The sequence below is a fragment of the Ranitomeya variabilis genome, chromosome 2 (assembly GCF_051348905.1).
Source record: "Ranitomeya variabilis isolate aRanVar5 chromosome 2, aRanVar5.hap1, whole genome shotgun sequence".
Classification (NCBI taxonomy): Eukaryota; Metazoa; Chordata; class Amphibia; order Anura; family Dendrobatidae; genus Ranitomeya; species Ranitomeya variabilis.
Window position 1 is genome coordinate 567,532,198 of NC_135233.1, and position 26,551 is coordinate 567,558,748.

General features: G+C 42.0%; 1 protein-coding gene across 2 annotated transcripts in view; it reads left to right on the forward strand.

Annotated features, from left to right (window-relative positions):
• The window catches only part of ZNF423 (zinc finger protein 423), a 291,743-nt gene that overhangs the window by 18,684 nt on the left and 246,508 nt on the right, over window positions 1-26,551 (forward strand). Inside the window, exons 1-2 of one of the 2 annotated variants that reach the window (XM_077288238.1) lie at window positions 7,543-7,598; window positions 26,014-26,067. Coding sequence is in view for 1 of the 2 variants with exons in the window: in XM_077288235.1 (XP_077144350.1) it covers window positions 26,014-26,067 (54 nt within the window). In the remaining variant the exon portion in view is untranslated. Of the gene's footprint in view, window positions 1-7,542; window positions 7,599-26,013; window positions 26,068-26,551 lie in introns of those variants that run through there. The other variant, XM_077288235.1, reaches the window with a different exon arrangement.

Below are 26,551 nucleotides of genomic sequence, written 5' to 3' on the forward strand. Positions count from 1 at the left end.
TGCCAATGCAAATGCCCAATTCTGAGGGTCGCCCCGCAGGAAAGATATTACAATCCTGACCTGTTGAGCAGGGTCTCCAGAGGAGCGAGATTTTAAAGAAAGAAACAATTTACAATTGTTCCTGAAATTCAGGAAGGTAGATCTATCTCCAGAGAAGAACTCTGGAATAGGAATTCTAGGTTCAGACATGGGAGTGTGAACAACAAAATCCTGTATGTTTTGAACTTTTGCCGCGAGATTACTCAGGCTGGAAGCCAAACTCTGGACATCCATGTTAAACAGCTAAGATCAGAGCCATTCAAGGGTTAAGAGGAGGTAAGAAGCAGCTAGACAGCAATTAAGGGCTAGGCAGCAAAACTCTGAAGGGGAAAAAAAAAAAAAAAAAAAATTTCCCTTAAACACTTCTTTTTCTCCTGCTTCAGCCCAAACAATTAACACTTTGTGGGCCGGCTATACTGTCATGAATCCCCAATGGCTAGGGATAGCACAGGACAAGCAAAGTACAAATAAATAACGGACGAGCTCTAGGGTGATGGAACCTGGGCTGACCGCTGCCCTACGCCTGACAAACGCAACTAGAGATAGCCAGGGAGCGTGCCTACGTTGGTTCTAGACGCCACGCACCAGCCTAAGAGCTAACTAGTACTGCAGAGAAAATAAAGACCTCACTTGCCTCCAGAGGAATGAACCCCAAAAGATATAGTTGCCCCCTCACATGTATTGACGGTGAAATGAGAGGAAGGCACACACATAGAGATGATATATATAGATTTAGCAAATTGAGGCCCGCTGTAAACTAGAAAGCAGAACGATACAAAAGGGGACTGAGCGGTCAGCAAAAAACCCTAATCAAAAAACCATCCTGAGATTACAAGAACCCATGTGCCAACTCATGGCACATGGGGAGAACCTCAGTCCACTAGAGCTACCAGCTAGCATAGAGACATAATAAGCAAGCTGGACAAAAAACCAAACAACTGAAAATCAGCACTTAGCTTATCCTGAAAGATCTGGGAGCAGGTAGGCAGGAACCAAACAGAGCACATCTGAATACATTGATAGCCGGCAAGGAAATGACAGAAAGGCCAGGTAAAATAGGAAACACCCAGCCTCTGATGGACAGGTGGAAACCAAAGGCCGCAACCCACCAAAGTCACCCAGTACCAGCAGTAACCACCAGAGGGAGCCCACAAACAGAATCCACAACAGTAATGTTCCCAACGTCCAAATCCATCTGGATTCTAACTGAGCTAATTTCTTAGGAGTATCTCCCCTACGAATTCCCAGTTCCACCATGCCAATGCCCCTCACCTTTAAGAGGTTACCATCACAGCCATGACGTTCTTTGAAGTGGCGTGGTATCGTTTTTAGGGTGGATGTGTCCTCACAAGTGGCAGCCGCGGCAATGCCCCGCACGTGTTCTCTCACCCGCACTTTCAACTGCCTCGTTGTCAGGCCAATATATATTTTAGTGCAGGGACACGTCGCATAATATATAACGTTCTTACTCAAGCAGGTGATCTTTCTCTTAATCTTATATATTCGAATGTTACCTGCATCAGTAAAGGTATTACAACGTTCTATATTTGGGCACGCCACGCAGCGACCACAGGGGACACATCCACCCCTCACAGCCACTGTGTCCAAGAATGTTCTTGGTTTATTATCCACATAATGGCTGCGGACCAATATATCTCGGAGGTTGCGTGACCTCCTGGCAGTGATGGCCGCCCTCTCAGGTAGTTATCTGGCTAGAACTGGATCAGCCCTAAGTATGTGCCATGATCTTTCAAGGACTCTTTTGAGCATGGGAAACTGGGAATGATAGTTAGTCACAAATCGGACTATATCGCTATTTTCTCTCTTACAATTTTTATACAGAAGATCATCCCTAGAGGCATATCGTGCTCTGTTGAACGCACGCTTAATCATCCTCCCACTATAACCCCTGTCGATAAGTCTGATTCTTAGATCTTCCGCTTGTATGAGGAAATCACGTTCAGTAGAACATAATCTACGCAACCGTAAGAACTGTCCAGTTGGTACGGAGCGTATGATGTGATTAGGATGTGCGGAGGAGGCATGCAATAACATGTTGGTTGCCGTTTTTTTTACGGAAAATATTAGTTTGTATCTCATCATTGGTACCCCTCCTCAGTTTGACGTCGAGGAACTCAATCTCCTCCCCACTCGCGCAGAATGTGAGAAAGATGTTACGGTCGTTGCTATTCAAGTGAGTAAAAAATATTTTCAAATCTACCATTGAACCCTGCCAGATCAACAGTACATTGTCAATGTACCGCGTCCAAGATAGGACGCGGCACATTGACTCCACCGGATCCGACAGGAAGAGGTCCCTCTCCCACAGCCCCAGGAAAAGGCCAGCATAGGCGGGCGCAAAGGATGCCCCCATAGCCGTTCCCTGGAGCTGCAGGAAGAAGGACCCCTTAAAAACAAAGAAATTGTGCTGAAGTGCAAATTCCAACAATTGCAGCACTAATGTCCTAATCCCTTGCGGGAGTGTTGATGTCCCCAAAAAGAAGTCCACAGCTTTTAAGACCGTCCTCGTGGCGTATGCTGGTGTACAGCGATTCAACATCAGCTGTCACCAGCATCGCGTCCCTCTCAAGATGTAATCCATCAACCCTGCGGAGGAGCTCCCCAGTAGTAGAGCATGTGGTTTAGTAGAAGGCCGGGATCACATCTCATTTTTGTCGCACTGTACTGGGGTGGAACTGCCGACAAGGCCGTTGATTTCAATGATGCAGATAGCCACTTTGTGCCCTTTTCATGGCTTATCTATACATCTGCTGGTATTTAGTATGGATTTGGGCACATCATCAAGATCTTCTGCTGGCAGCTCCCATTGGCGACCAATGACGTCCCAGATGTGCGCAGTGGGAGACAATTGTGGAGACTCTGGTAGCACGTTTAGACTCCGGATGCTCACAGTAACACGAGCATCATACAGCCTGGCATTGTAGTATTAAATAAACACTACTATTACACTTTGGAAAAATGGCCGTACCTCTGGTTCCACGATTGGATGTCACTAACCACTCATTGTCATTGTCAGCACAAATCATTAGGAGGTGTTTACATGACATTGGGCTAGGAGCCAAGCGTCCAGCTATAGGTGTAGCATTGACCTGACATCACCTCTATCTGGGTCTCTCCTCTTCAATGATGAGTCCCGCTTTTGTTTTTTTGATGCATTGATATTCTTGGGGCCACATGGACAATGATAATAAGAGGGCATGTCACACTGGTCCTAATCTGGGGATTATGGAGTTAGGTGGCATAACGAATGTTCACCGGATCCCTCTAGTCTTTACACTAAAGCTACCGTATGTTCCCACGATGATCTTTTGATGGGTGCAAATTTTCTGCACACATTAAGTAACATCGGTTACTTCCATTTTAAAAAAAAAAAAGAAGAAAAATTACAAGTTAGTGGATAGAAGTTTGCAAATCGCATACATGCAGTTACGTGATGACTGCTCTAGCTGGTGAAAGAGCAGAATCTTGACTGTATGCAAACTGCGTACTGTGATGATTCAGCAATCGCATAGCATGCCTACAAGAATTCATGGTGGAGCCTGAATAACCCTTTTAAATAAACATGTACCCAGATGCATGCTTATGGTGAGATAATGTTAAATCAGTCTCAAGTTTATGGCCGCTGTTACTGTGTGGTCATTTTTGTTTCTCCTTTTTTTAATTTTTTTTTATATACCGTAATATATGTACAGTTAATTCCATATATATTTGGACAGAGACATTTTTCTAATTTTCGCTATAGACATTACCACAATGAATTTTAAACAAAACAATTCAGATGCAGTTGAAGTTCAGACTTTCAGCTTTCATTTGAGGGTATCCACATTAAAATTAGATGAAGGGTTTAGGAGTTTCAGCTCCTTAGCATGTGCCACTCTGTTTTTAAAGGGACCAAAAGTAATTGGACAATTGACTCCAAGGCTATTTCATGGACAGAGAGTGGGCAATCCCTTCGTTATGTCATTCTCAATTAAGCAGATAAAAGGCCTGGAGTTGATTTGAGGTGTGGTGCTTGCATTTGGAAGGTTTTGCTGTGAAGTAAACATGCTGTCAAAGGAGCTCTCCATGCAGGTAAACAAGCCATCCTTAAAGGCCCCGTCACACACAGCGACGCTGCAGCGATACAGACAACGATGCCGATCGCTGCAGCGTTGCTGTTTAGTCGCTGTGTGGTCGCTGGAGAGCTGTCACACAGACCGCTCTCCAGCGACCAACGATGCCGAGGTCCCCTGGTAACCAGGGTAAACATCGGGTTACTAAGCGCAGGGCCGCGCTTAGTAACCCGATGTTTACCCTGGTTACCAGTGTAAAATGTAAAATAACAAACAGTACATACTTACATTCGCATCCCCCTGAGCGCCGGCCCTAACAGCAGAGCGGTGACGTCACCGCTGTGCTGTACTTTCACTTTCACTTTACGGCGCTCAGTCAGTGTGGGAAGCGGACGCCGGGGGATGCGAAGGTGAGTATGTACTGTTTTTTTTACATTTTACACTGGTAACCAGGGTAAACATCGGGTTACTAAGCGTGGCCCTGCGCTTAGTAACCCGATGTTTACCCTGGTTACCAGTGAAGACATCGCTGAATCCGTGTCACACACACCGATTCAGCGATGTCAGCGGGACCTCAACGACCAAAAAAAGGTCCAGGCCATTCCGACACGACCAGCGATCTCGCAGCAGGGGCCTGGTCGCTGGTACTTGTCAAACATAGCGAGATCGCTACTGAGGTCGCTGTTGCGTCACAAAACTTGTGACTCAGCAGCGATCTCGCTAGCGATCTCGCTATGTGAGACGGGGCCTTAAGCTGCGAAAACAGAAAAAACCCATCCAAGAAATTGCTATAATATTAGGAGTTGCAAAATCTATAGTTTGGTACATCCTGAGAAAGAAAGAAAGCACTGGTGAACTCATCAATGCAAAAAGACCTGGGCGCCCACGGAAGACAACAGTGGTGGATGATCGCAGAATAATCTCCATGGTGAAGAGAAACCCCTTCACAACAGCCAACCAAGTGACCAACACTCTCCAGGAGGTAGGCGTATCAATATCCAAATCTACCATAAAGAGAAGACTGCATGAAAGTAAATACAGAGGGTTCACTGTACGGTGCAAGCCACTCATAAGCATCAAGAATAAAAAGTTTAGACTGGACTTTGCTATAAAACATCTAAAAAAGCCAGCACAGTTCTGGAAGAACATTCTTTGGACAGATGAAACCAAGATCAACCTCTACCAGAATGATGGAAGGAGAAAAGTATGGCAAAGGCGTGGTACAGCTCATGATCCAAAGCATACCACATCATCTGTAAAACACGGTGGAGGCAGTGTGATGGCTTGGGCATGCATGGCTGCCAGTGGCACTGGGTCACTAGTGTTTGTTGATGATGTGACACAGGACAGAAGCAGCCGAATGAATTCTGAGGTCTTCAGAGCCATACTGTGTGCCCAGATCCAGCCAAATGCAGCCAAACTGATTGGTCGTCGTTTCATACTACAGATGGGCAATGACCCAAAACATGAAGCCAAAGCAACCCAGGAGTTTATTAAAGCAAAGAAGTGGAATATTTTTGAATGGCCAAGTCAGTCACCTGATCTCAACCTAATTGAGCATCCATTTCACTTGTTAAAGACAAAACTTCAGACAGAAAGGCCCACAAACAAACAGCAACTGAAAACCACCGCAGTAAAGGCCTGGCAGAGCATCAAAAAGGAGGAAACACAGCGTCTGGTGATGTCCATGAGTTCAAGACTTCAGGCAGTCATTGCCAACAAAGGGTTTTCAACCAAGTACTAGAAATGAACATTTTATTTACAATTATTTAATCTGTCCAATTACTTTTGGTCCCTTTAAAAACAGGGTGACACATGTTAAGGAGCTGAAACTCCTAAACCCTTCATCCAATTTTAATGTGGATACTCTCAAATGAAAGCTGAAAGTCTGAACTTCAACTGCATCTGAATTGTTTTGTTTAAAATTCATTGTGGTAATGTCTATAAACAAAATTAGAAAAATGTTGTCTCTGTCCAAATATATATGGACTTAACTGTATATACTGGCGCTACCAGGAGACAGGCAAATACACCAGGAGACGTGGAGGGGGCCGTAGAAGGGCAACAACCCAGCAGCAGGACCGCTACCTCAGCTTTTGTACAAGGAGGAACAGGAGGAGCACTGCCAGAGCCCTGCAAAATGATCTCCAGCAGGCCACAAATGTGCATGTGTCTGCACAAACTGTTAGAAACCGACTCCATGAGGATGGTCTGAGTGCCCGATGTCCACAGATGGGGGTTGTGCTCACAGCCCAACACCGTGCAGGATGCCTGACATTTGACACAGAACACCAGGATTGGCAAATTCGCCACTGGCGCCCTGTGCTCTTCACAGATGAAAGCAGGTTCACACTGAGCACATGTGACACATGTGACAGAGTCTGGAGGCGCCATGGAGAGCAATCTGCTGCATGCAACATCCTTCAGCATGACGGGTTTGGCAGTGGGTCAGTATTGGTGTAGGGTGACATTTCTTTGGAGGGCCGCACAGCCCTCCATGTGCTCGCCAGAGGTAGCCTGACTGCCATTAGGTACCAAGATGAGATCCTCAGACCCCTTGTGAGACCATATGCTGGTGCGGTTGGCCCTGGGTTCCTCCTAATGCAGGACAATGCCAGACCTCATGTGGCTGGAGTGTGTCATCAGTTCCTGCAAGATGAAGGCATTGAAGCTATGGACTGGCCCGTCTGTTCCCCAGGCCTGAATCCGATTGAGCACATCTGGGACTTCATGTCTCGCTCCATCCACCAAAGTCATGTTGCACCACAGACTGTCCAGGAGTTGGCGGATGCTTTAGTCTAGGTCTAGAGACCATCCACCGCCTCATCAGGAGCATGCCCAGGTGTTGTAGGGAGATCATACAGGCACGTGGCGGCCACACACACTACTGAGCATCATTTCCTTGTCATGAGGCATTTCCACTGAAGTTGGATCAGCCTGTAACTTCATTTTCCACTTTGATTTTGAGCATATCATTCCAACTTCAGACCTCCATGGGATAGTAGTTATGATTTACGTTGATCATTTTTAGGTTTTACTGTTCAACTATGTAATGAATAAAGATTTACAACTGGAATATTTCATTCAGTGATTCTAGGATGTGGGATTTTCGTGTTCCGTTTATTTTTTTGAGCAGTGTATATATATATATATATATATATATATATATATATATATATATATATATATATATATATATATATATATACAGTACAGACCAAAAGTTTGGACACACCTCATTTAAAGATTTTTCTGTATTTTCATGACTATGAAAATTGTACATTCACACTGAAGGCATCAAAACTATGAATTAACACATGTGGAATTATATACTTAACAAAAAAGTGTGAAACAACTGAAATTATGTCTTATATTCTAGGTTCTTCAAAGTAGCCACCTTTTGCTTTGATGACTGCTTTGCACACTCTTGGCATTCTCCTGATGAGCTTCAAGAGGTAGTCACCGGGAATGGTTTTCACTTCACAGGTATGCCCTGTCAGGTTTAATAAGTGGGATTTCTTGCCTTATAAATGTGGTTGGGACCATCAGTTGTGTTGTGCAGAAGTCTGGTGGATACACAGCTGATAGTCCTACTGAATAGACTGTTAGAATTTGTATTATGGCAAGAAAAAAGCAGCCAAGTAAAGAAAAACGTGTGGCCATCATTACTTTAAGAAATTAAGGTCAGTCAGTCCGAAAAATTGGGAAAACTTTGAAAGTGTCCCCAAGTACAGTGGCAAAAACCATCAAGCGCTACAAAGAAACTGGCTCACATGAGGACTGCCCCAGGAAAGGAAGACCAAGAGTCACCTCTGCTTCTGAGGATAAGTTTATCCGAGTCACCAGCCTCAGAAATCGCAGGTTAACAGCAGCTCAGATTAGAGACCAGGTCAATGCCACACAGAGCTCTAGCAGCAGACACATCTCTACCACAACTGTTAAGAGGAGACTTTGTGCAGCAAGCCTTCATGGTAAAATAGCTGCTAGGAAACCACTGCTAAGGACAGGCAACAAGCAGAAGAGACGTGTTTGGGCTAAAGAACACAAGGAATGGACATTAGACCAGTGGAAATCTGTGCTTTCGTCTGATGTGTCCAAATTTGGTTCCAACCACCGTGTCTTTGTGCGACGCAGAAAAGGTGAACGGATGGACTCTACATGCCGGGTTACCACCATGAAGCATGGAGGAGGAGGTGTGATGGTGTGGGGGTGCTTTTCTGGTGACACTTTTGGGGATTTATTCAAAATTGAAATCATACTGAACCAGCATGGCTACCACAGCATCTTGCAGCGGCATGCTATTCCATCCGGTTTGCGTTTAGTTGGACCATCATTTATTTTTCAACAGGGCAATGACCCCAAACACACCTCCAGGCTGTGTAAGGGCTATTTGACCAAGAAGGAGAGTGATGGGGTGCTACTCCAGATGACCTGGCCTCCAGAGTCACCAGACCTGAACCCAATCGAGATGGTTTGGGGTGAGCTGGACCGCAGAGTGAAGGCAAAAAGCCAACAAGTGCTAAGCATCTCTGGGAACTCCTTCAAGATTGTTGGAAGACCATTCCCGGTGACTACCTCTTGAAGCTCATCAAGAGAATGCCAAGAGTGTGCAAAGCAGTCATCAAAGCAAAAGGTGGCTACTTTGAAGAACCTAGAATATAAGACATAATTTCAGTTGTTTCACACTTTTTTGTTAAGTATATAATTCCACATGTGTTAATTCATAGTTTTGATGCCTTCAGTGTGAATGTACAATTTCCATAGTCATGAAAATACAGAAAAATCTTTAAATGAGAAGGTGTGTCCAAACTTTTGGTCTGTACTGTGTATATATATATATATATATATATATATATATATATATATATATATATATATATATATATATATATATATATATATATATATATATATATATATATATATATATATATATACCAACCAGCACTCCTAATGTGAACAACTCGTGAAAAGCTGCAAACTGCATCAAATAGATGAGAAAGAACACAGCAGCACATGTACATGAACCTAGTGTCATGTCGGACGCTGTTCAGACCAGGTCGTTCGACAGACAGCGGTAATTCCGCTTTTGACCACTATTTGCTCATTGGCGTCGGCTAGGTTTTGTCCAGCTGTTCCAGGGTTAATTTACCTGATCCTCGGATTGGAAGCTGGGCCATGCCCATGGCCTTTAAATAGTTCTCTGGATCATTGGGCGTCGCCGATTATAGCTTCTGTCTTGCGTTGTTATCTCGGTCTGGAGTGGAGAGCTGGTTGTTGGAGAATCGTTGCTGGTGGTGTATTTTCCTTTGTCTTGTTTACTCCTTCCTATATTTGTGTTTATTTTGCCCTGCACATTTATAGTGTATTCCTGAGTGACTGCGGCGTGGTGTATATTTTCCTTTGTCCTTGTCTGTGCTTACTGTGGGTATTGGTGTATTACATTCACTGGGTGGAGTGCGGAGGTTTTCAGCTTAGGGTTGTAACAGGAGGCAGGGTGAGGTTCGAGGCCTGGACATGCACACCATCAGTGTAAACTTCAGGTAGAGGGTCAGTCAGCATTTCCCTAGTCTGAGGGAAATTGCGGGGGCCCGGGTTATTAGCTCTCACCCACCTAGTCTCCCCATGACACCTAGGCCATGTGAAAACACAGACAAATATTCAATATGAATTATACTTCTCAAAAATATTTTTTTCACAAATTTTTTCCAAAAATGTTTTTTCATAAAACTTACAGTAATAGATGAAATGAAGATTCTTAGCGCATAAATTGGCCAATTCATGTGTGCCCATCAACCACGGCAAGGTGATCTCCCTCTGATGGGTCCTACTCTACCGTACATGCCACTCTTGGGCCACCAGCCTACAACTATGGACATATATATATAATTTTTTTTATTATTTTTATTTTTTTAATGAAATAAAAAAATAAAATACAATTTGACAGTTTTGGTCTACCTAATAATGACATCAGTAAATCCTGCCTGCTGCTTTTATCAAAGTTGGCGAGTTGAACTAACAATATGAAATTTGTAGAACATGTTTTGCCCTGCGCTACTTTGTATCAAAATATTAGTATGTTTTAGACCCCGAAATACATGCTCATTATAAGGCTTTGATTTGTGCAGTAGCAATGTGTCCAAATTACGCTCCTCTCTATCTTACTGATTGTGGTCATAACCCGCTGATATGAATCATCCCTGGCTGGATGCATGATTTAACCTCGTGTGGCTAATTAGCTATATAATCTAATTAGAGGAAATTATCTACCAACAAAATAAATTCTAATTAAGAAGCGTCAGATTTTGAACACGTGAAACATTTCTCTGTTTTATCATTTAATATTCCTCTATAGTAATGTTCATCTTAGGCCTCGTTCAGACAGCCATGGTTTCTGATATGTGAAAAAAAGGACTTGATTGTCATCATTGTTATGGGTCATAATTCCGATTTTCATTAGTATTTGCTCAGTGTGTCTGTTTTTACTATCAGTAAGCCAATAAAAAATGGCAAAGCTTCTCCTGTCCATTTCAATGTTAAAAATGGCAGCGCACAAATTGCACATGGACTTACGGTATATTTATTTGTGTGAAAAACAGAAACTTCGATTTACGGACCAATCTACTGCATGGGAAATTCAGGCAGCTCCTGCACCCGTCTGATATTCTGATGAGCGCACGGAGTTAATCATGTCTGGCCCAATAAATTTGCCGGCCCGTGTGCAAGTAGCCTAAGGATAATTTTGTCCATCACTTGTATTAAAAATTTATTTTTTTTGCGGACATTGCAAATATAAAAACAGACATGTGAACAGCACCCTCGCCTATAAAGGATCCGTGGTCTATTTGCGAAGAACACGGCTATAAGTTAAAAAGGAAAATAAACAAAAAAAGTTACTCTCTGTAGTGCTAAAGCATGTCAATATGAATAGCAATACTGCTTCTGGATACTAGGGAAAAAATGAGACACTTAGCACATAATTTGGCCAATTCATGCATGCCCAGCAACCAACAACAAGGTGGTCTGAAAAACTGATGGGTCCTACTTGTCTAGTGTGAATACCTCTCTAAGACAAGTCTGAATTCCTGGGTAGATGTAAAAACCTCTCTTCGAAGTTTGACTTTATGGGTAGGTGAGACACTTAGCACATAATTTGACCAATTCATGCATGCCCAGCAACCGACAAGGTGGTCTCAAAACCGATTGGTCCTAACGTGTCTAATGTGAATACCTCTGTAAGACTGAAGTCTGAATTCCTGGATCGATGTGAAAACCTCTCTTCCAAGTCTGATTTTTTGTTCATTGTACATGGAGGTAGCTGCTCCTAGTTGGCACCAGTTGCCATTAGCTTGGAAGTACCAGTCAGTCTTTTTTTTGTCATTATATGTTAAAAAGGACGTCTGAATAAGACCTTAATGGTGGGGGGGGGGGGGTACAATCTGATCAATGGCTCACTAATATCTATGTCCTCTGTCAGTAGCAACACAAACTTTACACGCAGTTTATGGGCGTCTCGCACCCCAAAGACAGTGAAAGTGGGGTGGACCTTAGCATTTACTATAAAGTTTACATGAAAGCATCCTTCCCATAGCTAATTTTATTATCAGACGGGAAAACCGTTACAAAAGTATTAGTCAACTATTCTGATATGTATTTTCAAAGTAAGTATACCAGCCCCATTGGGTCTAAGATATTTTTTTTTATTATTATTTTTTTTAGCCCTGTAGTTAGTGTTGTGAAACCTGGTGACAGATCTTTAAGTTATTTTTTTTAAATTTATTGTGCACATATTATACCATTAAATAGTGCCGTAAAGTAAGATAAACGCGCTCTGATTTAGTCACAGATTTATTCTTTCCCTTTAATCCTTCCCCACTTGTCCTCCGTTCCCAGAGATGTAAATGTCATCATCCGTCCTCAGCCCTTTTCGTTTGTGCAATTTATAATCCTGTTTTAGTTTTAATGTGATGGTATTTACATATATTTAGCTTTTCCTTTCTAATTAGGAGCGCTGTGCAGGGAATACGCCATTATAGCCGAGATCTGGAATGCAGATTAGCCATTGTCAGCGCTCGGTGATGTATATCTCGCGGAACAGTGAAATCGCCGTGATGTCGAGTCATAATTATCATCTGTCGGCTGATAAATATCACTGAAACTTCGAATTCTCTGCAGCCCCATGTAAAACAAAGGAAGCTGTGGAATGTAAGACGTCAGAAAATGGTGACACCTATGTCCTATGCAGTGTATGGGAAGGAGGAGACTTGTACCAAAACCTCGGCCACATGGGTCTGATTTAACATTTGCGGTAAAGTGTTTTTTTTCTTTTTGTGTTTTTAGAGTTCATTGATGTTTTTTGTGCCAAATTCTTCAAATTGGCACCCATGGCTCAGGAATTTTAATTTTTTTATTAATTTTCCAATATTTATTAAGACACAACTTCTGAATCAGCCTGCAAAATAAAAAGGCTTAAAAAAAAAAGAGGCGGAAATGAAAAGCTCAAAAATCGAAACGAAAAACAGACACAAATGCAATAATGAATTGGAAACCAAATGTTTATTTTGGTTCTGGGATGCCAGCATATTCCATTAGTGTCATATATACGCCAGGAACGTTTTCTTGACATAAATGCCAAATGGGGAAGTTTAGCGTAATGTGAACAGAGTCTAAGGGTTAGTTCACACTAGGAGTTTTTTCACCTGCTCTCTTGGCAGGAAAGAAGCTGCAGAAAAAAAGCAGATTTTTGTTAATTTTTTTGTGGCTTTTTTATGCATTTTTTCCTTAGTTTTTCTTGAATTTTTTGCAGCTTTTTTTAATGCGTTTTTTGCGCGTTTTCTGTTTGGCAGTTTTGGCATTCTACATTTGTCTCTTTTGCATGCTGATAAAGTTTAGTGTTGGGGAAAAAAAGTCTTATCCTAAAGAATCCGGTTTTGGCACAAAAAAAAACGCATCAAAACATGATACCTGCGTTTTTTCAACACTCCTTCTAGTCAATGATGAGAACGATGAAAAAACACTGAAGGAAGTGACATGCTATGTCCAAAAAACGATGCAAAGCACAAAATAATGATTAAAAATAAAAGACAAGCTGCGTGCATGAGATTTCTGAAATTTCATAGGCTTTGCTGGTACTGTAAAACGCAGCTGAAAATTAGCATAAAAAAAGCAACAAAAAAAAGCCTAGTGTGACCTTAGCCTTAAAGCATCCAAAACTCTGTGCAGGGCTCTGTATGGTGATCGCTCTTCTGCCCTGAATGAATGATGGCTCCAGCGTTCATTTAGGAGACCACTAGTCTCGAGGGAGAGGTTTGTGAGCGTTCACTTCAGAGGGTCCTGGGCACATGAATGCCCGCTAGCCACTAGCAGGTGGATGACAGGGGACCAATCCAGCATCTGTACCGAAAACATAACGAGCCTAGGAAATGGGGGCCTAAGGCCATGTGCACACGTAGGTTCGGGTCCCTGCGGGTTCTCCCGCAGCGGATTTGATAAATCTGCAGGGCAAAACCGCTGCGGTTATCCCTGCAGATTTTTTGGTTTTACTATTGATGCTGCATATGCAGCATCAATAGTAATGTTAAAAATAAAAAAACGCGGCGGTCCGTTTCCAAAGATGCTACACGAGAAGGACCTTCGTGATGTAACGGTCATGTGACCGCGACGTCACGGTCATGTGACCGCGACGTCACCGCAGGTCCTGCTCGCACAGCAAACCTGAGACCGGACGGCCGTGTGCAGCGCTGAGAGGTGAGTATAGCATTATTTTTTATTCTTTTTTTTACCACTAATATGGTTCCCAGGGCCTGGAGGAGAGTCTCCTCTCCTCCACCCCGGGTACCATCTGCACATGATCCGCTTACTTCCCGCAACGTGGGCACAGCCCCATGCGGGAAGTTAGCGGATCAGTGCATTCCTATGGGTGCAGAATCGCAGCGATTCTGCACAAAGAAGTGACATGCTGCGGAATGTAAACCGCTGCGTTTCTGCACGGTTTTTCCCGCAGCATGTGCACAGCGGATTGCGGTTTCCATAGGGTTTACATGTAAATGTAGACGCAATGGAAACGCTGCGGGTCCGCGGTAAAACCCGCAAAGTGTGAACATGGCCTAAAAGAAAAGTGGTCACTTGCTCATAGCAACCAATCACAGCGCAGCTTTCATTTTACTAGAGCAGTTTAAGAAATGAAAGCTGAGCTCTGATTGGTTGCTATGGGCAACAAAGCCAGTTTTCCTTTTAGGAGGTTTTGATAATTCAGGCCCATATCAGATATACAGGAAGACATAGAAAACTGTAAAAAAGAAAGTGAAAAATGTTAGCTAGCGTGCTGGAGGCTTCAAACAAAAACAGCAAAAAGAAATAAAAATGTATTAACTTTTTTTTTTTTAATCAGCATTATTTGTTGCTGGTAACAAATGGCGGATTATCAGACCGTTTCTTATACAACTTGATTTTTCTGTCAGAAATTCCGTTGCCTCTGAAATCTTTTCTGCCATCAATTTGCAGTGTGTGCCCGCAGCTGTTAACCTGTTAAATTCCGCTATCAATCACTGACAGTGGGATTTTACATGCGCCAGTCGGAAGCACCTCACAAATCCCGCCCATTGGCGCCAATGCCACGTGATCGCGGGGTGCCGACAGATTGTCATAATAGCCGGGGGTCTGCAGAAGGCTGAAGCACTGCTATGTATATTACTGGCAATTAGAGGATTGCAGCTTAAAGTCTCTTAAGGGGCCTATCGAAGTCAGTAAAAATTGTGAAAAAAAAGTTGTTAAAAATATGTAGAAAAAAAAAATAAAAAATTTATTATTTTGCCCCATAGAAAATAAAACCATAAAAAATACACATTTAGTAATGTCAGATCTATCAAAATATAGAAGCAATAAATACGATCGGTAAACAACGCAAAAAAGGCGCCAGAATTATGTTTTTGCGCATCGCAACATTGTAATAAGATGCAAACAAAACATCATATCTACCCCCAAAATAGTATCAGTAAAAACAACAGCTCAAATCGCAAAAAATAAGCCATCACCCAGCCCCAGATCCTGAAAAATGAAAACAGTACGGGTCTTGGAAAATGGTGACATAGCAAAATTTTTTTCTTACAAATTTCAGAAATTTATTTAAAAATTTAAATAAAAAACAAACCAAAAAACGTGTAAAAGTTTGTTATCTTTGTACTCGTCCTGACCTGGAGAATCATATTGCCAGGTCAATTTTACCATATAGTGAACATGGTAAATTAAAACCCAATAAACAATTGTGGAATTACACTTTTTTTTGCAATTTCACTGCACTTGGAATTTTTTTTCCCCGTTTTTCAGTACACTATATGGTAAAATCAATAAGGTCACTCAAAAGTACAACTCGTCCCACAAAACTACAAACCCTCATCCGGCTATATTGACTGAAAAATAAAAAATTATGGCTCTTGGAAAAAAGGGAGGAAAAAACGAAAGCGCAAAAAAACGGAAAATCGCAATGATGGCAAATTAGAAAAATAATTTTGAGCCAAAACTCCATGCCTTTTTGTAAGAAAAGACGTGTCCAAGATGGACGGGCTGTAGATACAGATATTAACGATTCTTACGGATGTATCGCTTTAATTCCTTTGTTACGGTGGATTCTGCTTCCAGCCATAATACTCATCGGTGGTCCGACAATTTCTGTATTAAAATAAAGGGGGAAAAAATTTCCGTTATAATGAAGACATTCATTTTAATCCCTTTTTCTATGCGAAAGTCACGGCTATGTAATCTATACTTTGGTAGGACCACCTCTATTGTGCAGCGTCTGGCATCCGTCGGGTCACTTAATCTGCATGAAGCTCTGATGGAATAGCTACATAATTTCAGATCATCTTGGTAATGGCGCTGGACCCAGCATGCAAACAGCTTGCGAGGCCTTCGCTCCAGGTTATTAGCACAACTGTTCAGAGCGGAATTAGAATAAAGCCTTTTCCTTGCCATAAAAGGTTTGTATCAGGTAACGGCGCGCTTTCAACGACAGGACTCAAGTGTCGGTGCTAAACCACCTGTCTGTTAGAATAGCAGAACATGTATGGAGCTTAAAATCCTGTGCGTGCTTCTGGAACGGAGTTAACCCCTTCACTGCATAGCGAATAGAAAAGTATATGGCGCATAGTAGTCTTCATCTTATTTTTCTTGTGTGTGTGTGTGTGTGTGTGTGTATATGGTGGCGCACGATAGAAAGCATGTTGAGGATTCATTACCGTGAGTGGTAGCTGGCTGCAGCTCTCCCGGCCAAGGTCAAATGAAATGTGGTTTGTGGACATCTGCTGAGCAAAATGCCCAGCCTTGGGTCATGGAAATATCATCAACAATATCTTTTTGGTTACGCGGTTGTCCTTGTGTGCAACCAGAAGAATTAGAGGGGAGGCCTAACCCCCCAAACATACCTTAAATGAAATGAAGATAATACAATTTTCATAAAATGTGTCAAAAACCCAGTGTGAACTAGTGCAGACTGTAATACCAAATTCCATCTAGTAAAGAAGCACCTAATATTGCATGTCGTTGCTGTGCAGTCCTCTAATAAAAGCCGCTCACAGAATTGATCCTTCTAGTCTTTATATTGAGAGTTCTTCATTTAGGTCTGATCGATCTTCCTTAATACGCATTGTAAATGTTTAGCCAGTGTAAATATTTCATGATATTGTTTCTCCAGCGCTTATAATGAAGGCCATGGTAAGGAAATGTAACGTTCACATTAGTATTTAGATGGATAAATGTATCGGCACCTTGCGTTCTGAGAGATTTATGCATCCTTTGTCAAATGGGCTTTTCCTGAATTTATGACTATCCGTAGGTCATTAATATCTGATTGGTGGAGGTCTGAGTCCTGGTGCCCCCGCTGATCCTGCTGAATAGGTGCCGCCGCTGTTCCCTGTGTACCAGGCACAGCTCCACACATTTGATAGTGGCTGTGCCTGGTACTGCAGATCAGTCCCAGTCACTTTAATAGGATGAAGCTGCAGGGAGGTTCAGTACCAGCGCAACCACTACCCAATAGAAGGTGCCTGGTAGGCCGTGAAACGTTGCAGCGCTCCCCAAAGCACCGTGACCTCTACAGTAAGCAGATTGGTGGTGTTTCCCAAGTTAGAATCTCTAATAACCTTACAAAAGATCACCAAAATAAGATCAGTAAAGTCTCGAGTAGAGACGAGCGAATCCGAACTTAAAAGTTTGGGGTTCGTACCAGCCTGTTAGTGTCCTGGGCAGAATGCCGAACACGGACTTCTCCTGGAAGTCCGTTGCACTGTTCAAGGTTCGGAGGAGGAGGGGGGGGGGGGGGGAGTCTGTTGTAGAGAGAGAGAGAGACCATTTTTTTCCTACTCTAAAGTTCGGGTCCCCATACATTTGAGATCCGTGCTCCTTTGAGAACCGAACTTTGGACTAAAGTTGGGGTCGGGTATCGGAACCCGAGCTTCCATGGGTTCACTCATCACTACTCTCGAGCTAAGCTACATTTGTATAATCATTCAACTGTTTCAGGGCTTTTTCCATAGGATTAATGTTCAGGAATGTGATGCCTGAATGATTTTTAATAGAGGGGTTCCTTCAAAATAACCTTAGTGTTTAGTAGACTGTCAGGACTGACTGACATTAAAGTAAGGGTTTATTCACAAGTATCAATCCTGGTTTTTTTTCAACATTCTCAGGACAAAAGTACAGAATTTGCACCATTATTTTAGAAAATTACACCAAAAAATGTGAATAAGCCGTATTGAGAATCCAACAGGATCACTTCTATCCAACCTCTCTTGGAGAAAGGAGCCACCAATGATGTCTGGCAGAAGTTGTGAGAACATAGCATACATGCGGGAATCCAGAGTGATCAGTCGTCCCAATGCTTAGTATGAGTTTATATAGACATTTCAATAAAAGATTTATATATAGAGAGTTGAAACCAGAAGTTTACATACACTATATATAATACACAAATGCATGTTTTTCTCAGTATCTGACATGAAATCAGAATAAACCTTTCATGTTTTAGGTCAATTAGAATTACCATAATTAATAATATTTGTCAAATGCCATAATAATAAGAGAGAGAATGTTTTATGGCATTTTTAGTCATTACTGCAAAGTCAAAAGTTTACTTACATTTCATTCGTATTTGGTGCCATTGCCCTTAAACTGAATGACTTGAGTCAAACATTTCGGATATCCTTGCACAACCTTCTCACAATAGTTGGTCGGAATTTGGGCCCATTCCTCCTCACAAAACTGGTGTAACTGGTCCAGGTTTGTAGGTCGCCTTGCTCGCGTTGGCCTTTTCAGCTTTGCCCATAAATTTCCAATAGGATTGAGATCAGAGCTTTTTGATGGCCACTCCAAAACATTGACTTAGTTATGCTTAAGCCACTTTACCATTTTGGCAGTATGCTCGGGTCAGTGTCCATTTGGAAGACCCATTTCCAAGCAAGCTTTAACTTCCTGGCCGATGTCTTGAGATGTTGCTTCAGTATTGCCACATAATCTTCTTTTCTCATGATGACATCTATTTTGTGAAGTGCACCAGTCTCTCCTGCAGCAAAACAACCCCACAACATGATGCTGCCACCACCGTGTTTCACAGTTGGGATGGTGTTCTTAGGCTTCCAAGCTTCTCCCATTTTCCTCCAAATGTAACGATGGTCATTATACCCAAAAAGTTCAATTTTGGTTTCATCAGATCACAGGACATGTCTCTAAAAATTAAGGTCTTGGTTCCTGTGTGCATTTGAAAACATTAGTCTGGGTTTTTTATGTTTCTTCTGTAGTAATGGCTTCTTCCTGGCAGAGTAGCCTTTCAGCCCATGTTGATACAGTACTCGTTTCACTGTGGATATTGATCTTACCAGCTTCCGCCATCATCTTCACAAGATCTTTTGCTTCTGTCCTTGGGTTGATATGAACATGTCGGACCAAAGCACATTCATCTCTGGGACACAGAACCCATCTCCTTCCTGAGCGGTATGATGGCTGGACATTCCCATCTTGTTTGTACTTGCGTATAATTGTTTGTATAGATGAATGAGGCACCTTTAGGCATCTTGAAATTGTACCCAAGGATGAACCAGACTTGTGCAAGACCACAATTCTCCTCTTGATATCTTTCCTGATTTCTTTAGACTTTCTAATGATTCTACACAAAGAAGCAGTTCTTTTCAGGTGTGCATTAAAATACATCCACAAGTGTGTCTCTAATTAACTCAGATGAAGCTTCCAAACACATGACCTCATCATACGGGCAGTCTGAATTGTTTAAAGGAATAGTAATCTTAGTGTATGTAAAGATTTAACTTTGCAGCAGCAAGTAATAAAAATGCCTTGAAACATTCTCTCTCATTGTTCTGGCATTTGGCAAATATTAAGGCTGCCGTCACACTAGCAGTATTTGGTCAGTATTTTACATCAGTATTTGCAAGCCAAAACCAGGAGTGGAACAATTAGAGGAAAAGTATAATAGAAACATATGCACCACTTCAGTATTTATCACCCACTCCTGGTTTTGGCTTACAAATACTGATGTAAAATACTGACCAAATACTGCTAGTGTGACGGCAGCCTTAATAATTATGGTAATCCTAATTGACCTAAAACAGGAAAGGTTTATTCTGATTTCATGTCAGCTATTGAGAAAAACCTGCAGATGTGGTTTTTTTTATACGGTGTATGGAAACTTCTGGTTTGAACTGTATATGTGCTTTGTATCTTTTATACCCAATATTTTTTCCTTAATAGGAACATTTAGGATCCAGTCTTGAAATAATCTCAAGGATCATCATGAAAATGTATTTTTTTTTTTTTTACTTGATGTTTTGCCAAGTTCATACAGTTTAGGATGGATTAATATGTTCATAAATGACACAACCGGATCTAATATAATGTACCCAATTTTTTTTCTTAGGCTACTTTCACACTAGTCCGTTGGTACGGGCCGTCGCAAATCGTCGGCCCGACATACCGACGGACAGTGTGTTAATGTAGCACAACGTGGGCAGCGGATGCAGTTTTTCAACGCATCCGCTGCCCCATTGTAATGTCCGGGGAGGAGGGGGCGGAGTTCCGGCCGCGCATGCGGGGTCGGAAATGGCGGACACGACGCACAAAAAACATGTAATTTTTTTGTGCCGGCGGTCCGCCAAAACACGACGCATCTGTCGCACGACAGATGCGATGTGTGGCCATACGTCGCAATGCGTCGCTAATGCAAGCCTATGGAGAAAAACCGCATCCTGCGGGCAACTTTGCAGGATGCGTTTTTTCTCCAAAACGATGCATTGCGACGTACAGCAAGCGACGCTAGTGTGAAAGTAGTCTTAGGGTAAAGTCTGTGTCTACTGCCCATGTGCTGCTGCCAAGATGTATCAGTTTTCGCTATGTGATCTTAGAGGGTTAGGACAACTAGATAAACAGTTGTGACATACATGTCGGTACCTGCCCCCTCAGTTTCTGTTTCGGTCACTGGGCGCCACCATACCATCGTTGCGGGAAGGTCAACTACACGACGGTCTTGCTTAGTTCTCTGGCATTTGCAGAGTTTGGAGTTTACTCACTATCTTTATTTAGTATTCACTCTCTGTGGTGAGCCCTAAGTGAGGATGCCACATATATATAAACTCCTGACTCCCACTAATCTACTTAATCTGGTTCACACTCCTGTTCTCTACGCCTGTTGTGCTGCCATTGATTTCTGTTTCTGACCTGATCTCTTTTTCGATTCTTCTGCCAAATGATTTGGTTTCTTATCTCTTGCTTCTGACCTGGCCACCTGATCATTCCATGACATCCTGCTCCACCGGCCAGCAGCTACTTCCAGGTCCCCTATACAAGTCCAGATCCCGTTGGGTGAAGTGCAGGGGTTCCTTGGGACCGGATAGACGCAGTGGTTAGCAAAAAGCCTAACTATGGATACTGTAGAGTTGCCATGATCATTGATACTTTACAGCAATGTGCCAAGTTTCTAAGATATTAGAGACAATCTCTCCATTTCAAACTTTCCTAGCGAAAGTTTTTTGTTCATGGGGATGATGACTTTTTGGCACTTCTGTATTTATTATGTTGACTTATATACCGCCATCATATTCCGCAGCGCTTTACAGACATTACCATCGCCGTCTCACAGTCTAGATTCCCTATCAGTATGTGTTTGGAGTGTGGGACGAAACCAGAGAACCTAGAGAAAACCCATGCAAACACGGGGAGAGCATACAAACTCCTTGCAGATTTAATTTACATATATAAATATATAATTGTAATTGTTGTCCTCGCAATATTCTGACCCACTTGGACATCCATATTGTTTGGGATCACTCTACTTTTGCATCAGCATCTTTACAGTCTACAGTCCCCCATAGTTACCTTCTATTTCTCTGGTTCATTGTAAACTTTGATGTTGTTTTCCTATTTATAGGCCGATCTCTAGGGATTGCTGTCCCTCGATACTCCGATCCTACGTAGGTAGCGTGCCATCTGGGAGTTTCTTGGCTCTGCAATCCACTTTTTCCTTGGTTACAATGTCAAGAACAGTCATGTCTTTATAGCGTATTCCTCTATGGGATATCTTTACTAACCAAGCCTAATTCCTTTTGGTATATGCAAATACCTGTATGTTTGTGTCATCTAAACCAAGGGATGAGTGGCACATCACTTACAGGCTTCTACTACAGTGGCCACCGAAAAAGTAGGTGTAGCGAGGCTTTCTTTGACTCGCCTTCTGCAAGATCCTTCCAGTCTTCATTTTGACATGAGAAGATCTCCTGCCATGTAAGTTGCGTGTATTCCCTGTCATTGTCTTATATGTAGGGAACATTTCATATAATAGGTAAACATTGATAGCCTCAATATTGTGTATACTTATACGTAACCTTCACTAGGCACATAACCGTTACCAAAAAATGGTTGTGCCTAATACAAGTAGCATTAAACCACAGCCACATACATATTTTTTTTACCAGATTAGTTAGAAAACGTGGTTTATTGCTATCGACATTGAAAAATCCCAAGGGGAAGCATTTTTGTTTTATGGATGGTGCTTCATGAAATGTGAAGCCCCATTTCTATCCGTCCTCGGGCTTTTTGCTGGCCGTCTATGCATGGTAGCATCAATCACCCAAAGTGCTACAGAGGTTGGCAAAGTCAGAATAATCAATTATAGTTTGTAAATTAATTTCTCACTTGCCACATTATTTCCAGGTGGTTCTCTTTGACTTCTGGGTCTACCATTAAGCAGATAAAGATGTGTGGAGGGTCAGACCAATTGCAACATGATACCAGGAGAAGCCATGAGATCTTCAATGGGAACCCTGTGTAGGAGTTTTGGGGGTGTTTTGTTTACAATCAGGAAACAATTGTGGTTGGTGCCTATGTGTCTTACTTAAATTTAGATAATTGCCGTAAACTAGCCTTATGGCTTATGCCTATAATGGAGCAGTGACATCTTGGCAAAATCCAGTTTTGAATAAATACTGGTGAATCCCAGTGGACCCCATAAGTTTTAATGGGGTGAGATAGGAGTTTTGGTAACTTAACGTCCCGAATTGAACTGAAGGCTGCGTTATTCTTACCATCAAGAATACTGATTAGGCCAGCAGAAAACTTGATCACAAACTTTAATAGAGCCTAAATCGAAGACTAAAAATCAAACCAAACACGGGCTCTCAGTGCACCCTTGGTGTAGCAAAGCAGTTCTGGTCCCCTTCACACCTTCTTGTTTTTCACCGATCTCAATTCTTCTGTGGCTCCACAAAAGCCAAAAATGTCAATCAAGGGTGAAGATGGAAAACGAGTAGGTTGCAAGGTGCACTGAACTGCCCGGCCACACCAAAAGTCATTTTGAACAGACAGACTCTTTACTCAGTTCTGCTCGACTTCGACAGTGCGGAAATCAAGGAGTCATGGTAGTCACTTTTATTTCAGTTTAAGGTGTCCTAGTGGTTTTTGACTGTAGCAAAATCACTCTGGGTGTCAGCGGGAGAAAAATATAAAAGCTTCAAGTGTTAATTTTGGAATCTTTTCATTGTATATCGTGCATGTTGTACTGAGCTGAGCCAGCATCTGTCTCTTAGACAGAAAGCTATGGAAAGAGTTTTAATCTCAGAGTTGGCCGTGTGTCATTTACTTCTCAAGATTTCTCCTACTTGTAAGGACGCATTTCCTCTCAGGACAGGATCTGCAAAATACATTTCCGCCATATGCGTCCTGTAGCTTTTCATCTCTTTTCTGTGCAGAGTAGTCGAATGCAGAGAACTGGGTCCAGAATTGCACTCCAGCAAAATTGGAGTTAATAAATTAAGATGGCATATGCTCTATTATAGGGATACATTAATAAATTAATGAAGCAATAAAGGGGTCACACCTGCAAGGATTGTTTTATGAATGCATGCCACCTTCTATTATCTGGTATGTTGGTGGAATAGTTATATATGGTAAACCCATGGAGGCTCCTATATGCAATGGAGTATAATTTTTAGACATCACTCCACTATATAGAAGGGAGGTGTTCTGAACATCCTGACTCACTGATACTGGGTCACATCTGCAAGGATTGTTTTATGAATGGATGCCACCTTGTATTTGCATGGATGTTGGCGACATAGTGATAAATGCCAAACCAATGGAGGCTCCAATATGCTATGGAATATAATTTTTAGACATCACTCCACTATATAGAAAGGATGTGTTCTGATCATCCTGAGTCACTGATACTGGGTCACGTCTGCAAGGATTGTTTTATGAATGGATGCCACCTTGTTTTTGCATGGATGTTGGCGCATAGTGATACATGGCAAACCCATGGAGGCTCCTATATGCTATGGAATATAGTTTTTAGACATCACTCCACTATATAGAAGGGATGTGTTCTGATCATCCTGAGTCACTGATACTGGGTCACGTCTGCAAGGATTGTTTTATGAATGGATGCCACCTTGTATTTGCATGGATGTTGGCGACATAGTGCTACATGGCAAACCCATTGAGGCTCCTATACGCTATTCAGTATAATTTTTAGACATCACTCCACAATATAGAAGGGACTTGTTTCTACTGTTTACCCTGGCTCACTAATATAATTAATGTTGAAGTTGAAGGGCACCACCAAGGCTTAAACATTACTTAGTATGTGTAAATCTCTGTGCCAGCCTTATTGGGCATTGCAATGGCTGATATTACGTTTGGAAATTTTGCATCTCTTAAGTAAATGGTCGTATAAAATGTAATAATGGTTTCTCGCCTGTTTTCCCATGTTGTGTCAGTAAATGAGGGCATGCCATCTAGTCTTGGTGCACAATGCCAAGTAAAGCCTGGCACTGTCCTGCAGTGTGCCCTGCTTTCCATAAGTGGTATTTGCCATTTTCAGCAGGGCTGTGGGTCGGTAAGCCAAACCTCCGACTCCTCAATTTCCATGACACCGTTTCTGACTCTTACTCCACCAAAATGGTCTCTGACTCCACGACTCCTGACTTCACAGCCCTGACATTGCTGTAGAGTCGGTAAGCCAAACCTCTGACGACTCAATTTCCATGACATCGACTCTCACTCCGACTCCACCAAAATGGGTTCCAACTACAACTTCGACTCCACAACCCTGATTTTCAGGCTGGCATATAACTTGCAGTGTACCAACACCAGCGATATATGTGTACTATCCATCGTTAGAGAGCAGACTGGCCAATTTCTGAAGTTTCGCTCCCCGGGACTGGAGCAGTACCACGAGTATGGTGAGATCTATGAACTGGAATCCTACATTCACCTTGTCCCCATCTTATTACTCGTTTTGCAGCTGTTTAAAATGTACTTTAGTTTTTAATGCAATAAAAGAAAAAGAAGGAAAAACAACACCTAAAAAACCTCCCTTCACGCTGCCATTAATTTTCTAGTTGAAGTCCAGCTGCTCCTATGCTCTCTATGAGATCTCCTGTCCGATATTCTCAGGTTGATTACACGCTGCTCCCCGCTGCTCTTGAACAGCAATAGCCTTGATTTCTGGTTTTGTATTATTACAGCAATTAGTCCGTGTGCATGAAAGTGTCCGCTTCTTCACTCCGACCAATTACACGCTGCATCCGTTGTGGTATTTTTATTTTTATAATATGTATTATCACATCCATCGCAGCAACATGTCAGAGTTTAACCCTTCTGGGCTTTTAAAATTGATCTGTTTTGATTATATTTGTCTTTCGGTTCTGTTTTCTAGATAAAACTAAGAAAACAAATATATATTTTATAATAAGAAATATGGTACTTTTCCTATTGTCAAAGAAAGGTTTTCATGCCAAATATTTATTAAAGGGGTTCTTTTGTTGTCCATCTCCCCAAAATGCATATTTTTCTTGTGAAAAGTAAATTATTTAACTTACTCATGTTCAAATATGCCAAATGCCCCGATTGTTAAGTATCTGCTCCAGTCCTGGGTTCCTTCATTCCTGATCTGGAAATGAAGGGGGACGGCTCAAGCATTGAAATTTGTTGCCAGCCAGCCCCCTTCACAGATGGCACTCGGATTGGAAGCAGATACCTAATGATTAGTGTACTAGGCGTAATTGAGTCAAAGCAAAATGGGTAAATTGCAAAATTGTAGTTTTGTCCTGATGAAGGAGTTTGGAAACCTTGAAACGCATTGACAAACTGCATTCATGCTTCACCTCCGCGCGTGATCACATTTTTGGAACCTTGGGCAGCGCGGATTTTATACCACCGTATTCCTCATTCATTGCAATGTTTCATTACATATGATTTATACTGGAGAGAATTGTCCAGCACGATTCATTATCTCGTTAGATAAAAATTAATTTTTACCGAATGATTATTACACGAGAATGTCATTGACAAATAATACTCGCCTGTTGTTCTTATACTTACCTACTCTGTATCTTCTTATGTCTTTCAGTGGAAGATTCAGATGACTTTGGATTAAACTGGGAATCCTCGCTGAACCATACGGGTACGGACTTTTTACTGTCAGAATATTTTAATGCAATGGATAAATTAAAGAAAAATTCAGTATAGTAGCTGTTGGTCCCACAAATGGCGACACGCGTCTGTCTGGGAATGTGCTCCCTTTTGTGGAGAGTGGGCAGAACTTCCATACAAATGAATGTGAACGGTGACCACCACTCCACTGACCGCAATAAGCGTCGTGACCTAGTTTTCAACATACATGCAGGTCGTATTGATGGGATCTGCACCTTCTACAATCATTGGATATCCCATAGCTATGCCATAAATGTTTAAGATGGAATATCCCTTAACCCCTTCACCCACAGCCTGTTTTCACCTTCCTGACCAGGCCAAATTTTACAATTCTGACCAGTGTCCCTTTATGTGGTAATAACTCTGGAACACTTGAACTTGATTCTGAGATTGTGTTTTGCGACATATTGTACTTCTTGTTAGTGATAAATTTAGGTAAATATTTTTTTGCATTT